The sequence below is a fragment of the Triticum dicoccoides genome, chromosome 3A (assembly GCF_002162155.2).
Source record: "Triticum dicoccoides isolate Atlit2015 ecotype Zavitan chromosome 3A, WEW_v2.0, whole genome shotgun sequence".
Taxonomy (NCBI): Eukaryota; Viridiplantae; Streptophyta; class Magnoliopsida; order Poales; family Poaceae; genus Triticum; species Triticum dicoccoides.
Genome location: NC_041384.1, coordinates 92,934,634 through 92,950,547, shown reverse-complemented (window position 1 = coordinate 92,950,547; position 15,914 = coordinate 92,934,634). Strand labels below are relative to the sequence as shown.

At 40.9% G+C, this 15,914-nt stretch overlaps 1 protein-coding gene across 1 annotated transcript in view; it reads left to right on the top strand.

Moving 5' to 3' along the window:
* Nucleotides 1-5,186: 5,186 nt before the first annotated feature.
* LOC119267324 (IAA-alanine resistance protein 1-like) overlaps nucleotides 5,187-15,914 on the top strand; it is a 12,810-nt gene continuing 2,082 nt past the window's right edge. Inside the window, exons 1-12 of the mRNA XM_037548692.1 lie at nucleotides 5,187-5,594; nucleotides 5,647-5,775; nucleotides 5,859-6,035; nucleotides 6,648-6,706; nucleotides 6,977-7,028; nucleotides 8,175-8,279; nucleotides 8,608-8,898; nucleotides 9,404-9,963; nucleotides 12,970-13,146; nucleotides 13,285-13,392; nucleotides 14,563-14,664; nucleotides 14,743-14,787. Coding sequence (XP_037404589.1) covers nucleotides 5,243-5,594; nucleotides 5,647-5,775; nucleotides 5,859-6,035; nucleotides 6,648-6,706; nucleotides 6,977-7,028; nucleotides 8,175-8,279; nucleotides 8,608-8,898; nucleotides 9,404-9,963; nucleotides 12,970-13,146; nucleotides 13,285-13,392; nucleotides 14,563-14,664; nucleotides 14,743-14,787 — 2,157 coding nt within the window. The 5' untranslated portion in view covers nucleotides 5,187-5,242. The remainder of the gene's footprint in view (nucleotides 5,595-5,646; nucleotides 5,776-5,858; nucleotides 6,036-6,647; nucleotides 6,707-6,976; nucleotides 7,029-8,174; nucleotides 8,280-8,607; nucleotides 8,899-9,403; nucleotides 9,964-12,969; nucleotides 13,147-13,284; nucleotides 13,393-14,562; nucleotides 14,665-14,742; nucleotides 14,788-15,914) is intronic.

The following is a 15,914-nucleotide window of genomic DNA, read 5'->3' as shown; positions in this document are numbered from 1 at the left end:
CAAATTCACAACTACTCAACTAGCATGACTCTAATATCACCATATTCATATCTCAAAGCAATCATCAAGTATCAAACTTCTTATAGTATTCAATGCACTTTATATGAAAGTTTTTATTATACCCATCTTGGATGCCTATCATATTAGGACTAGTTTCTTAACCAAAGCAAATTACCATGCTGTTCTAAAAGACTCTCAAAATAATATAAGTGAAGCATGAGAGATCAATAATTTCTATAAAATAAAACCACCACCGTGCTCTAAAAAGATATAAGTGAAGCACTAGAGCAAAATTATCTAGCTCAAAAGATATAAGTGAAGCACATAAAGTATTCTAATAAATCCTGATTCATGTGTGTCTCTCCAAAAGGTATGTACAGCAAGGATGATTGTGGTAAACTAAAAAGAAAAGACTCAAATCATACAAGACGCTCCAAGCGAAACACATATCACATGGTGAATAAAAATATAGCCTCAAGTAAAGTTACCGATAGACGAAGGCAAAAGAGGGGATGCCTTCCGGGGCATCCCCAAGCTTAGGCTTTTGGCTGTCCTTAAATTTTACCTTGGGGTTCCTTGGGCATCCCCAAGCTTAGGCTCTTGCCACTCCTTGTTCCTAAATCCATCAAATCTTTACCCCAAAACTTGAAAACTTCACAACACAAAACTCAACAGAAAATCTCATGAGCTCCGTTAGTATAAAAAAACAAACCACCACTTTAAGATATGTAATGAACTCATTTTTTATTTATATTGGTGTTAAACCTACTGTATTCCAACTTTTCTATGGTTCATACCCCCCGATACTAGCCATAGATTCATCAAAATAAGTAAACAACACGCGAAAAACAGAATATGTCAAAAACAGAACAGTCTGTAGTAATCTATAGGTTCCGAATACTTCTGTAATTCCAAAAATCCTGAGAAATTAGGACATCCTAAATAATTTGTATATTGATCTACTTAAGTTGGAATTGGTATTTTATCGCTCTCTGGTAAAAAAGAAAATTATTCTCGTGAGCGCATACTTTCTGTTTTTTTCCAGCAAGATCAAACAACAATCACTCAAGAAGATCCTAAAGGCTTTACTTGGCACAAACACTAACTAAAACATAAAAAACACAATCATAACAGAGGATAGACGATTTATTTATTACTAAATAGCAAAAAAAGCAAGGAACAAAAATAAAATTGGGTTGCCTCCCAACAAGCGCTATCGTTTAACGCCCCTAGCTATAGGGATTGATAATTTCAATAATGCTCACATAAAAGACAAGAATTGAAGCACAACAAGAGCATCATGAAACATGTGACAAACACATCTAAGTCTAACATACTTCCTATGCATAGGCATCTTATAGGCAAACAAATTATCATAGCAAGCAAAAACTAGCATACACAAGGAAGCGAAAAAAAACAATAGCAATCTCAACATAACGAGAGGTAATTTAGTAACATGAAAATTACTACAATCATATTTTCCTCTCTCATAATAATTGCATGTGGGATCATAAGCAAATTCACATAAAACATTTTCAACATGATCCACATGCATGCAAAGTTGACACTCTTCCAAAATAGTGGGATTAACATTAACTAAAGTCATGACCTCTCCAAACCCATTTTTTATCGAAAATTGCATAAGATCGAACATTCTCCAAATACGTGGGATCTAAAGTTGACATTCTTCCAAACCCACTTTCAATATTGCAAACATCATTATCAATCTTATATTCATCATGGGGCTTAAATAAATTTTCAAGAACATAAGAAGAATCACCCCAATCATGATAATTGCAACAAATAGTAGACATAGCAAAACTAGCATCCTCAAGCTCAGGGTTTTGCATATTATTAGCACAATTGAAATTCATAGAATTTATAATAACATCATTGCAATCATGCTTTTTATTCAAAGATCTATCGTGAATCACTTCATAAAACACTTCATCACAATTTTCAGATTCACGAATTTCAAGCAAAACCTCATAAAGATAATCTAGTGCACTCAAATACTAGCAATTGGTTCATCATAATTGGATCTTTTAAAAAGATTAGCAAGAGGATGAGGATCCATATCAATAGATTTTTAGCAAGCGAAGATGCAATCAAATAGAAGCCACATGGTAACACGAGCAAACAGAAGGACAAACGGAAGAGGGGCGAAGAAAACGGCAAGGGTGAAGTGGGGGAGAGGAAAACGAGAGGCAAATGGCAAATAATGTAATGCTAGGGATAAGAGTTTGTGATGGGTACTTGGTGTGTCTTGACTTGAGTGTAGATCTCCCCGGCAACGACGCCAGAAATGGCTAGTTGACGTGAGATCAAATCTGGACTTGACTTGGTGCAAATCTCCCCGGCAACGGCGCCAAAGATCCTTCTTGCTACCTCTTGAGCATGCGTTGATTTTCCCTTGAAGAGGAAAGGGTGATGCAGCAAAGTAGCGTAAGTATTTTTCTCGATTTTTTTGAGAACCAAGGTATCAATCCAGTAGGAGACTACACGCAAATTGCCTAGTACCTGCACAAACAAATAAGAACCTTGCAACCAACACGATAAAGGGGTTGTCAGTCGCTTCACGGCCACTTGAAAAAGCGAGATCTGATAAAGATAATAAAATAAATATTTTTGGTATTTTTGTATAGATTGCAAGATAAAGATTGCAAAATAAATAGTAAACTAGAATTGCAGATTGGAAACTTATATGATGTAAAGTAGATCCGGGGGCCATATGTTTCACTAGTGGCTTTTCTCAAGATAGCATATATTATGGTGGGTGAACAAATTACTGCCAAGCAATTGATAGAAAAGTGCATAGTTATGAGAATATCTAGGCATGATCGTGAACGTAGGCATCATGTCCGTGTCAAGTAGACCGAAACGATTCTGCATCTACTACTATTACTCCACACATCGACCGCTATCCAGCATGCATTTAGAGTATTAAGTTTATAAAAACAGAGTAACGCATTAGGCAAGATGACATTATGTAAAGGGATAAACTCAAGCAATATGATATAAATCCCATCTTTTTATCCTCGATGGCAACAATACAATACGTGCCTTGCTGCCCCTGCTGTTACTGGGAAAGGACACCGGAAGATTGAACCCAAAGCTAAGCACTTCTCCCATTGCAAGTAAGATCAATCTAGTAGGACAAACCAAACTGATAATTCGAAGAGACTTGCAAAGATATCAAATCATGCATATAAGAATTCAGAGAAGAATCAAATATTGTTCATAGATAAACTTGATCATAAACCCACAATTCATCGGATCTCGGCAAACACACCGCAAAAAGTATTACATCGAATAAATCTCCAAGAACATCGAGGAGAACTTTGTATTGAGAACCAAAAAGAGAGAAGAAGCCATCTAGCTAATAACTATGGACCCGAATGTCTGTGGTAAAATACTCATACATCATCGGAGAGGCTATGGTGTTGATGTAGAAGCCCTCCGTGATCGAATCCTCCTCCGGCAGATCGCTGAAAAAGGTCCCCAGATGGGATCTCACGGGTACAGAAGGCTGCGGCGGTGGAAAAGTGGTTTCGTGGATCCCCTGGATGTTTTCAGGGTATAAGAGTATATATAGGCGAAAGAAGTGGGTCAGTGGAGCTACGAGGGGCCCATGAGGGTGGGGGCGCGCCCTCTTGTCTCGTGGCCGCCTCGTGGCTTCATTGACCTCCACTCCAAGTCTCCTGGATTGCTTTTGTTACATAAAAGATCCTCGCGAAGGTTTCATTCCATTTGATATTCTTTTTCTACGAAACACTGAAATAGGCAAAAAGCAACATTTTGCACTAGGCTTTGGTTAATAGGTTAGTCCCAAAAATAATATAAAAGTGTATATTAAAGCCCATTAAACATCCAAAACAGATAATATAATAGCATGGAACAATCAAAAATTATAGATACGTTGGAGACGTATCAAATTTATCTAAATATGGACGTATCAAGTCATGTTTTAGTCCGTATCTAGACAAATCTAAGACACAAATTTTGAGACTGAGGGAGTAGTATGTAGAATCCATGTTTTGATAGTTTCGTGGACATTTCGCAAATTTTCCTCTCAGTGCATGTTGTTTGATGTAGAGTGGGGGATTTTTGCGGTGTTGTTTGTTGTTGAGTGGAGGATTTTCATTGGTTATGTAGCATCCATATTGTTTGCTGTGGAGTACAGATTGAATGTCAATAACTAGGGATGACACGCTTGCCAAGGATGTTGATTTTGCTGGAGCTAGAGACACTGATGTGGTCCAGCTGAATAGTGTGTATATTTGCCATGACATTTTTTCCACAAAAAATTGCTATAATTTCAAAAACTTTAGTTTCTCATGCATGTTTTTTTACGATAATGTTAAAAATTTGACGTCAAATTTTTTAAGCATGGCAAATCAAATCTTTTTATGGCAATTTATGTTGGCGCGAGGGTGGCAAATTTAATATATTTTTAAAATTAGTTGGAGCATCTTCGATGCCAAAAAATCCATATATTTTTTAAAATTTTTACTATTTGTTTTGAATTTAATGTTCATCGGGTGTATATGAGCCTAGACTCAGACGCGAATTACGTTCAAAAGGAGCATTTCTTTGATCCGCATGATTGGGAAATATGTGAAACACATATTTCAGTTTCACATTTATCTGTCTGATTGTAAATTTTATCATGTCCATATCACTTTTAATGCTCTCGATTACTGAAATGATTGAAAGGTGTGATCCGTGAACATATCACATAATTGCTTGTTTCTTAAAATAAAAAGGATGAATTAGATTGAAGCATATCACATATTTTTGAAATATGGGATTTTTTTTATCAAATTCATGAACTATGTTGAAATTTGGGGAACGTTTTTTCAATTCTTGAACATCTTTTAAAATTCGAGGAACACTTTTCTTAATTCATGAATATTTTGAATTCGTGAACATTTTCTGAGTCGGCGTTTTTTTGCATATTCGCGAACATTTTTATATATAGTAATGAGAGATTTATTGCGATTGTTCTAGCAATCCATCTACGTGCATACTTTCAACCAACTCTATGTTCCGTTCTGTATCTGCACCAGTTGGGCCGATACACTGTATATGTTTTTTGTTTTTGATAATCATGGTGCACTGGATATGTTTTTTTTAGGATCATGGTGCACTGGATACGTTATCCCGCGTACATGCCCAGCAAAGGCCCAAGCAGCGGCAAAAGAGAAGCCTCCGCGAGGCCCCAACGCTCTCTCTGGTCGCAATGCTCTGCCGTCTCCTCTCCCTGCTGCTCCTGGCCGCCCTCCTCGCCGCCGCGGCTGGGCACGGGGATTCCTCCGCGTCCTCATGCCCCTTCCACGGCGGCCACGACGAGGAGCCCCACGAGCACCATGACCACGGGCACAGCTGCGGGGGCGCCCTCGACGATTCCAATCACGAGCACCACCACCACCACAGCCACCATCACCGCGACGAGATCCAGCGGCTGCTTCCCGAGGAACTGGCCGAGGAGGCGGATCTCGAGCTCGAGGGCTTCGACCACGACCACTATCACCACCATGATCACCACCACGACCACATCCACCGCGATTTCCAGCCAGAGTCAACACCCATGGGTCAGGATTTTCACCTGCTCTGTATACTTTCTGCGGAATGTGCGATTTCTAGGCGTGCTACGCCACGACACCACTGATAATTTCGGGGATTTGGCAGGCGTGTGGCTGAGAGCGATGGGGTGCTCGCTGCTGGTTAGCATGGCGTCGCTCGTCTGCCTCATCCTCCTCCCAGTAATCTTGTGTGAGTTCCCTGCTCTGATCCATGGCAACCATTCTTCTGAGTAAGTGTTCGCATTTTGACTGTTTTTTATTTGAATTTTGCAGTTCAGGGGAAACCGTCGAAGGCCGTTGTGGATGCACTTGCAGTGTTTGGGGTAGGTGCAGAACTTGCAGTTGTTAGAACTTTCTTAAAGACTAATATTAAGCTAGCTAATAGATGGGCGATGGCTTGGTCAAAGTGGACTGTGATGACCACATTGGGAAGATTAGATGTGTTGGCTGGTAAAACGACATGGTTGGGTTGACGCACCAGCCCGACGGAGCCGATGATATCGATGAAGGTCGAAAAGATGATTGCGTTGGCGGAGATGATGGAGAGGAAGTTTGAAGATATGATAGGTCCGTAGATCCGATCTAGTAGTTTGAGGCTCCCACCGGTCGGCGCTAGCTGTCGATGGTGTTCCGTGATGTACCTAACAGCAATGTGGTGGATGTACATAGATTTGTATGACAGAGGGACATCACCTTAGGTTACCAGATGGACACGGGGGACAAGTTTACCTAGGTTTGGGTCCTCGCGTGGCGAGTAATAACCCTACTCCTGCTTACATGAGATTATATCAGAGGGATTACAGTGGAGGTGCACAGTGGTGTATCTGGTGAGTTGAGGATCGAGTCGCCGAATAAGACGGAGGTGGACGATCTAGGCAGAATGCCAAAGATCGGATCTACGAAAGCCCTATCTTACTATTCTAGGGTTTTTGGAGTGGTCGAAGACCCCCCCCCCCCCTCCTAATCGTCTTGTGGGTATACCCTTATATAAGGGTCTTGGTCAGTGGCCGCCATCCTTCATCTTGACCTTGACGTGCAAGCCTTGGACTCCTTCTTTGGTAGTTGCACAGTTCCCTTTAAGGAAACCAGGGGTGACGCGTCTAAGGGAACTGGCTGCTCAGGTATGGTCCCCTCGAACCGCACATGTACGGGCAAATACAGCCCACAACGTACTGTGTGCGCTACAGGAATACTGTAAAACCACTTCGCCTCAACAAAAATTAATCTAACAAAGAATCTGAGATGACATTATGCATCACACTTATTGAATTTCTTTGTTTATCATATCAAGTATTTGTTTTGCTTTTATAATTTTCTCTAGGTTCCTCACTGAGCTGCTGTTGAATAATCAATAACAGAATTTTTGTCGTTTCGTTTATGATGTTTTGTAGGCAGGCGCAATGCTTGGAGATTCATTCCTTCATCAACTGCCTCATGCTTTTGGTATTGATGCATTTTATGTCTTTTGTTCTTATGTTTTTGTTTCATGCCTTCGTTGTCATGCATCTCAGAAAGTCAGAATTTGTGTGCACTAATAGTTGATCTACTCATTATCAATATCAATTGCCACCAGTTAGCAACTTAACATTTTCTCGACCGCACACCGCACAGCATGTTATTTTGTATTAGAAGAAGAAAGCGTTGAAATGATGTGAGGTTTACAGAACAAACTCAAACCAGAACAAAAACTAAAGCAAAGAGCAGCCTAGCCGAAACAAAAAGCAAAGGGAGAAGAAAAGCCCCAAAAACAAAGAGCTCAAAAACTCTACGGAGGTAACTTAGCATATTGTTTCCATGATAACTGTAGCTGCATGTCAGCCTCCCTATCAGTTTTTAATGGCTGTTATATATTGTTCCCTGTATGTATGAAACAGCCTCTTACAGAAATGTAGGGAAAGGCTGCGTACTATAGACCCAAAGTGGTAGACCCTGCGCAAGCGGGAGCTACATGCACCAGGTTGCCCTTTATGTATGCTGGTAAAGGAGGTATCGTGGGGTATAGCAGGTGGGTAGATGCGCAATGTTGATAAATGGTTTGCTCGCTACAGTGTATTTTGCTGCCCAGTTTTTAAACATATTTTGTTTGTATGCCAAATAGAAGCATAGTAGCTCGCAAACAAATTATCCGATGTGTGCACTCTGTTAGGAAACTAAAACTGAACCATCTACTTGATATCGATATCTTTTATTTGTAGGATCTAGGGCATGATTAACATTTTTTTAACCCTTTCCCCTGATTGTTAAGAGTTTATACGGGACTGAAGTATTGCACTTCAGCTAACATGTAATAGCATCATTTGTTTGTCATGCTGATATTAAAGTTTGGACAAAAACTGTACACCTAGCAGCGGTCTTGTTTGGAACCTTGAATGTTATAGGACATTTCTGCTTGAATTATATCATTTCCTGAGAAATCCGGAGAAACTCTAGTGTTTCAGACATGCCCGAAGTAATGCATTTTTCTTGAACCTTTTTTTTTGGCATGTTTCTGACCTTTGTACCTGCAGTACTCTTACACCATTTGTGGTGCTAATCTGTCTCAGCCGCACTCTTATTTGTTCCTCATTTTATGTTTCATTGGGTATACAGGTGGAGGGCACTCTCATTCACACAATCATGAGGATCATGATCATGCTCATGAGCAGTCACATGCACACTCCCTGAAAGATCTTTCTGTTGGCTTGTCTATTTTATGTGAGTATTACCTTTTACATACCTATATCAAACAGTGTTTTCCCTTAAGGTTAACATGCCAAAAGGCCTACCAATTATTTATAGAAGTCGGAATTTTGTTTTCAGGATAATCAATGTTGACATGCCATAAGGCCTACCAATTTTATCTTATTATTTCTTAGTATGTGATTGCTCAGTTTTGTTAGGAATTAATCATTGCTGCATGTTACTGAACAAATGTAAATATAGTGATGACATTGTTAATCATTTTATAACTCAATTGCTAATCTCTTTTCTTTTTCCATGCTTCTATGCAATATTCCTCGAAACATCCAACCATTTCATGCAGTTGGTATTGTATTGTTCTTTATTGTCGAGAAGATTGTGAGGTACGTTGAGGACAATTCTCAAAGGGGGGGTCATAGCCATGGGCACCATCATCACCATCATAAGCGACAAGACATTAGTGATAAGGCCAAGTCGGGTCACATAAAAAGTGACGATGAGGGTAAAGACACAGATCAAGTGCAACAAAATTCTTTGCATGATGGCGCAACCAGAAAAATGATAGATGCTGAAAATGAGCAAGAGTCAAATGCTACTAAGGTATACCTAATTCTAGTTGATATAAATTCTGAAGGTATGCAATATGTTCTCCTAAGCCTTCAAGTCTTATCATTACATGGGTACCTGTGTGTGGAAATGCTGATCTCCACCTGTGCAGCGTTGCACCCTATATTCCGCGTGTGTGTTTTCCAATTCAAAATGTTATGAAAAAGGATGGAAAAAAAATCTTGAATGGACATTATGAGATGACATACACACTTGCAAAATTTGAATCATATGCATCATGTGAGAAACAAACAAATTGATGCACCTTGCATATCATACTATTTACTATGCAAGCTGCACCAATTTTTTAAGGGCACATGCATTCATGTTTTGGTACCAAAATTTTCATGTGGACATGTTAGGGTGTGTTTGGTTGCGGAACGAAGTGGAATGGAATGTCATGATTCCATTCCACTGGAATGGGTCGGTTCCGTTCCTGTGTTTGTTTGGAGACAATACATGGAATGGAATGGTTACATTTCACTGTTTGGTTGGAGGGATGGAACATAATGGCATTGGTTCATTTTGACAAGGTACATTAACAAAGCATAATAAAAATGACATCAGAAATATCTACAACTATCTCCTCTTGGTGAAGGACGAGGAGATTAAGCATAGATGGCGGGAGTACTTCGACAAGCTGTTCAATGGGGAGAATGAGAGTTCTACCATTGAACTCGACGACTCCTTTGATGAGACCAACATGCGTTTTGTGCGGCGAATCCAGGAGTCTGAGGTCAAGGTGGCTTTAAAAAGGATGAAAGGAGGCAAGGCGATGGGCCTTGATTGTATCCCCATTGAGGTGTGGAAAGGTCTCGGGGACATAGCGATAGTATGGCTAACCAAGCTTTTCAACCTCATTTTTCGGGCAAATAAGATGCCAGGAGAATGGAGACGGAGTATATTAGTACCAATCTTCAAGAACAAGGGGGATGTTCAGAGTTGTAGTAATTACCGTGGAATTAAGCTGATGAGCCATACAATGAAGCTATGGGAGAGAGTCATTGAGCACCGCTTAAGAAGAATGACAAGCGTGACCAAAAATCAGTTTGGTTTCATGCCTGGGAGGTCGACCATGGAAGCCATTTTCTTGGTACGATAACTTATGGAGAGATATAGGGAGCAAAAGAAGGACTTGCATATGGTGTTCATTGACTTGGAGAAGGCCTATGATAAGATACCGCGGAATGTCATGTGGTGGGCCTTGGAGAAACACAAGGTCCCAGCAAAGTACATTACCCTCATCAAGGACATGTACGATAATGTTGTGACAAGTGTTCGAACAAGTGATGTCGACACCGATGACTTCCCGATTAAGATAGGACTGCATCAGGGGTCAGCTTTGAGCCCTTATCTTTTTGCATTGGTGATGGATGAGGTCACAAGGGATATACAAGGAGATATCCCATGGTGTATGCTCTTTGCGGATGATGTGGTGCTAGTTGACGACATGGGGTAAATAGGAAGTTAGAGTTATGGAGACAAACCTTGGAATCGAAAGGGTTTAGGCTTAGTAGAACTAAAACCGAGTACATGATATGCGGTTTCAGTGCTACTAGGTGTGAGGAGGAGGTTAGCCTTGATGGCCAGGTGGTACCTCGGAAGGACACCTTTCGGTATTTGGGGTCAATGCTACAGGAGGATGGGGGTATTGATGAAGATGTGAACCATCGAATCAAAGCCGGATGGATGAAGTGGCACCAAGCTTCTGGCATTCTCTGTGACAAGAGAGTGCCACAAAAGCTAAAAGGCAAGTTCTACAGGACGGCGGTTCGACCCGCAATGTTGTATGGTGCTAAGTGTTGGCCGACTAAAAGGCGACATGTTCAACAGTTAGGTGTGGCGGAGATGCGTATGTTGAGATGGATGTGTGGCCACACGAGGAAGGATCGAGTCCGGAATGATGATATACGAGATAGAGTTGGGGTGGCACCAATTGAAGAGAAGCTTGTCCAACATCGTCTGAGATGGTTTGGGCATATTCAGCACAGGCCTCCAGAAGCTCCAGTGCATAGCGGACGGCTAAAGCGTGCGGAGAATGTCAAGAGAGGGCGGCGTAGACCGAATTTGACATGTGAGGAGTCTGTTAAGAGAGACCTGAAGGATTGGAGTATCACCAAAGAGCTAGCTATGGACAGGGGTGCGTGGAAGCTTGCTATCCATGTACCAGAGCCATGAGTTGGTTGCGAGATCTTATGGGTTTCACCTCTAGCCTACCCCAACTTGTTTGGGACTAAAGGCTTTATTGTTGTTGTTGTTGTTATTTCCTCTTGCACCAAAGCCACGGTCAAACTCCTCAATGATTAATGATTAAGAGCTAATGAGCTCGTTGGCTGGTTGCCATTAGCCATCTGCCACTGCTCCTCTGCCTCCATTAGTCTACTGAAGTAAAGCTTCAGATCGGAGGAAGGACCAGAAGTTGCTCGCCTGCTAGTCTCTGACGAACAACAGCACACCAGGCTCCTCTTCCCAGGTCCATGCGTGTCGCTACCAGCCAGGTTGTTGCCACCAGCAGGGCAGCAGGTCAGCCACCGCCCCAAACAAATCGGCCGCCCACTCACCGGCAAGTCAGTCCGCCGTCGCCCACTAGCAGATCAAGCCGCCGCGCCAGCAGATCAAGCCGCCGCCCACCAGCAGATCAGGCCATCGCCGCTCCCCGGAAGATCTGGTCGTCGCCAGAAAACTGCAGCCGCTCCTCTGCAGGCCAGGCCGCCGCCAGCAACCACCGGCCCCCGTCGGTTGCTGCCCGGTCCGCTACCCAGATGGGAGCGTTGAGAGAGCAGAGGGAGGGAAGGGAGAGACGAGGGGGAGGTGACCTGAGAGAGGAGACGCGGCATGGTTTTGGTGGAGTGTGAGGAAAGAGAGCAACCGGTTCCGTGTGATTCCTCTGATTTGGAGGTATTGGTGCGTTCGGGAGCGAGGCCGGTCACGGGTCCGACCCATGCCATTCCACTTGGTGATTGGAATCAAACACACCCTTAGCACCTGATGGACATGCATGATTTGTTTTAAAAATTTTGGTACAACTTGAATATGGCAAAACATATCTCAAATATAGTGCTCCCACCCAGGTGTGCAACATCTGCTTTTTTCCTTCTATAGTTCATTTACATTTACGAAGTACAATAGTTGTCGAAATTTGTGAAAAAAATGGCCTTGGATGGAAAACATGCCTGTAAAGTGTGGAAACTTGGTTAGCTGGGAAATAAAATTAGTGCATTCCAAAAATTGAAGGACACTAGGTTCAGCTAAAGACAAGTATATTTGTGCGAACACAACAATAACCTTTTGTGGCTGTCAAGTCGCCCTGAAAGCATGCCAAATAATATATTTGTGAAAGGTGCACCATGACACACAAAACTGTGGTGTGCCTGAGGTGACCTGAGAGAGGAGACGCGGCATGGTTTTGGTGGAGTGTGAGGAAAGAGAGCAACCGGTTCTGTGTGATTCCTCTGATTTGGAGGTATTGGTACGTTCGGGAGCGAGGCCGGTCACGGGTCCGACCCATGCCATTCCACTTGGTGATTGGAATCAAACACACCCTTAGCACCTGATGGACATGCATGATTTGTTTTAAAAATTTTGGTACAACTTGAATATGGCAAAACATATCTCAAATATAGTGCTCCCACCCAGGTGTGCAACATCTGCTTTTTTCCTTCTATAGTTCATTTACATTTACGAAGTACAATAGTTGTCGAAATTTGTGAAAAAAAATGGCCTTGGATGGAAAACATGCCTGTAAAGTGTGGAAACTTGGTTAGCTGGGAAATAAAATTAGTGCATTCCAAAAATTGAAGGACACTAGGTTCAGCTAAAGACAAGTATATTTGTGCGAACACAACAATAACCTTTTGTGGCTGTCAAGTCGCCCTGAAAGCATGCCAAATAATATATTTGTGAAAGGTGCACCATGACACACAAAACTGTGGTGTGCCACAGCTGTGGTAACAATCTACATACTGACTGCCACATCAATAAATAAAAGAGATAAAATAGCAAATGTAGCAGTGAAACTAAATTAATATTTTGGTAATTTCTACTGTAACTAGTCTGTCATCCCTACTGTTTTAGTGAAAACTTTTTGTATTATTCACAGGAAGCCGTTTTAGGATCACAGAGATCAGGTTTGGACGTGGTGCCTGGTGCCACCGACAGAGAGCCTATCAATTCTGAAACTAATCCTGCCCCTGGCAAAACATTATCGAGTGAAGATCCCTCTGTTTCAAACTCCAACCTCGTGTTTGGCTACCTCAATCTTTTCTCAGATGGTGTTGTAAGTCTATGATCTGAATACTCACAGCTATTTTTATGTTTTTGTCTTGCGCGTGCAGTCTGATTGTATATTAGATTTTTCAGCTTTACTAGGTTTGATTTGATGGAATTTCAGAAAATAAGTATGTGATTAATGCAGCATAACTTCACTGATGGGATGGCTCTTGGAAGTGCTTTTCTGCTACATGGTTCTGTTGGAGGATGGTCTAGAACTTTATTTCTGCTCGCTCATGAACTTCCTCAAGAGGTTACCTTCCTCCTCAAGTAACTGATTTCAGATCTAACTTACAGTATTCTCTCCTCTTGCCTCCTACCAGTGTTACTTTTTTTTTTGCATTGTTACGTGGTATTAGTTAAAACACATATTTGGCATTGGTTCAGTATGTTAGACCATGAGCAGCTGCTACTTTCACTGGTACCAAGAGGAGAGGGAAGTCTTGGAACCTCACATTGACACAAAATGGAACCTCACATTGACACAAAATGTCAAGCGTGACCAAGACTGTTTGGAAATGCTAGCTTAGACATGGTGTGATGTACTGATGTGTCAATCTGGTTACCGGTTCCGGGACCACAAGTAGTTTGTGGCTTTGTGCCCTAAGATCATGAGGCAGTTCATGTTCTGCTGTTCTAGCAATTTTGTGATATTCTCTATCCAAGTGCATCTGATCCAGAAGATAAGAATCCAGTATCACATCTAATCTTTCTTATCTGTGACTAATAATGATTTTTATCTTTTTAGAATATACTTTGCCGTGGTATCCTGTGAAAATTGGAGATCACATAAATATATGAACTCTTTTTGCATGCTGGTCGCTCAGGAAGTTCTGCTGGAGTGAAAATATTGGTCATGATATATGAATGAATAGCTAATGTGTCACGTGGAATTTAGATTTTCATATATTATTATAGTATTATTATGCTATGCTTGTAGCTTTGGATCTCTATTCTGTAAGCTCTCCATAGTTGGGAAATGAATCTTGGTTTGTTACAACCGGATTAGTTAGATTATCTTCAGTGATGCTTGTTGTTTGCTTACGTGTAGCATGTCGGATACTTTATTGGAAATGCTAATGGGCGAACGTTCACTGGGAAGGCAGTCCCAGCGAACGCCCCCACAGCCATTGGATCCAGATCACGTGGATGGCAATTTTTTTTAAATCGCTGGCAATTCTTTCCTATACATGTCAATTTCACCTTCCGTACATGGCATTTCCCTAAAAAACGCATTTCAATTTTATTTATTCCGGCATGGCAAGTGGGGTGTTCGCTGGCAATTCGCCCCTAGCGAACATTCCCCAGATAAACGCGTCCTACTTTATTTGAATTAACCTTTTTTCTGAGCTGAACAGTTTTATTGAATTACACGAAAAATGATACTGCTGGTTGATGACAAACTTCTCATCTCTTTGTTTAGATTGGGGATTTTGGGATTCTGGTTCGCTCAGGATTCACCGTAACTAAAGCCCTGTTTTTCAACTTTCTCTCTGCGCTGGTTGCTCTGGGTGGGACAGCACTGGTAAGTTCTTGTTCTATCCTCTCCCGAAATAAAATTATCATTCTGGATTGAGTCCCTAATTTTCTACCTCATGTGTAGGCACTGTCGTTGGGAACGGATCCAGGACATTCCTCTTTGATTGAGGTAAGTTATCTATATATTATTATTTTATTATTAAAACGGAAGGCAAACGAGTCAGCATGTGCTTCCACATGGACTGAATTATCTAAGTCCATCGATCATCAATTTGAATGGCTTAGATTTAGAAATCAATGTACCTACATATGAGCTTAAACCCACTATGTAATACACCAGTATTTGTATCCGAATTGGCAGTGACCGAAGTCCATCCAAATCAGTCCATAACATATGCAAGCAGTGACATCACCGCTGATCAACAAATGATTTCACTTATTTGCTTAGTATCTATTCCCTCTGTAACTTAATATAAGATGTTTTTTGACACTGTCATGGACTCTAAAAAGTTACAGAGAAAGTACTTCCTATAGAATGTGAATCAGGCAAATCATATGTATTCCCTCTGTTCCTAAATATAGGTCCTTTTAGAGATTCCACTACGGACATGTTTAGAGTATAGATTCACCCATTTTACTTCGTAGTAGTCCGTAGTGGAATCTCTAAAAAGACTTATATTTAGGAACGGAGGTAGTATTTTAGTTGTACTAGATCTGGTCATATTGTATTAATTAAATAGATAAAAGTATAAATCTACTGAAACAGTCCCTTGGTTTGAAAATGCAAGGTGCATAACTGAGCGTGTAGTCAATGTTTTAAAGTTTGATCAGTAATGCGTAAAAAAGTTGATTTAGTATGCAAGAATGATACTGTTGCATTATTTCAGATCAGGGAATAGTAGATAAAAATTTATTAGGCAGGTTGAAAATACAACTCTCTTACACATGAAAATTTGAATTTAAATATATATAGCAAATTTATTTCCATATGTACTCCATATTAAGGTCACAAATAAGTAAATTTAAGAGTAAACAATTGTACATTAATTTAATCTAAAACTGAAGTGTCAAGTATTCTTTTTATTTCCATTCAGTACTATTTAAGTATGTAGAGACAGTGGATATCAATACATCATGCCTCAGATGTATCAATAGGCGGCATGAAATAGGTAGATGTATCGACATATACATAGATTCAAATATGATGGGGATGATGTCAACATGAGTACAAAAGAAAAGATTCGAGCTAAGGCAGTGCTGGAGCTTGGGCCGTATCGTCATGTGTTGTGTGTGTAT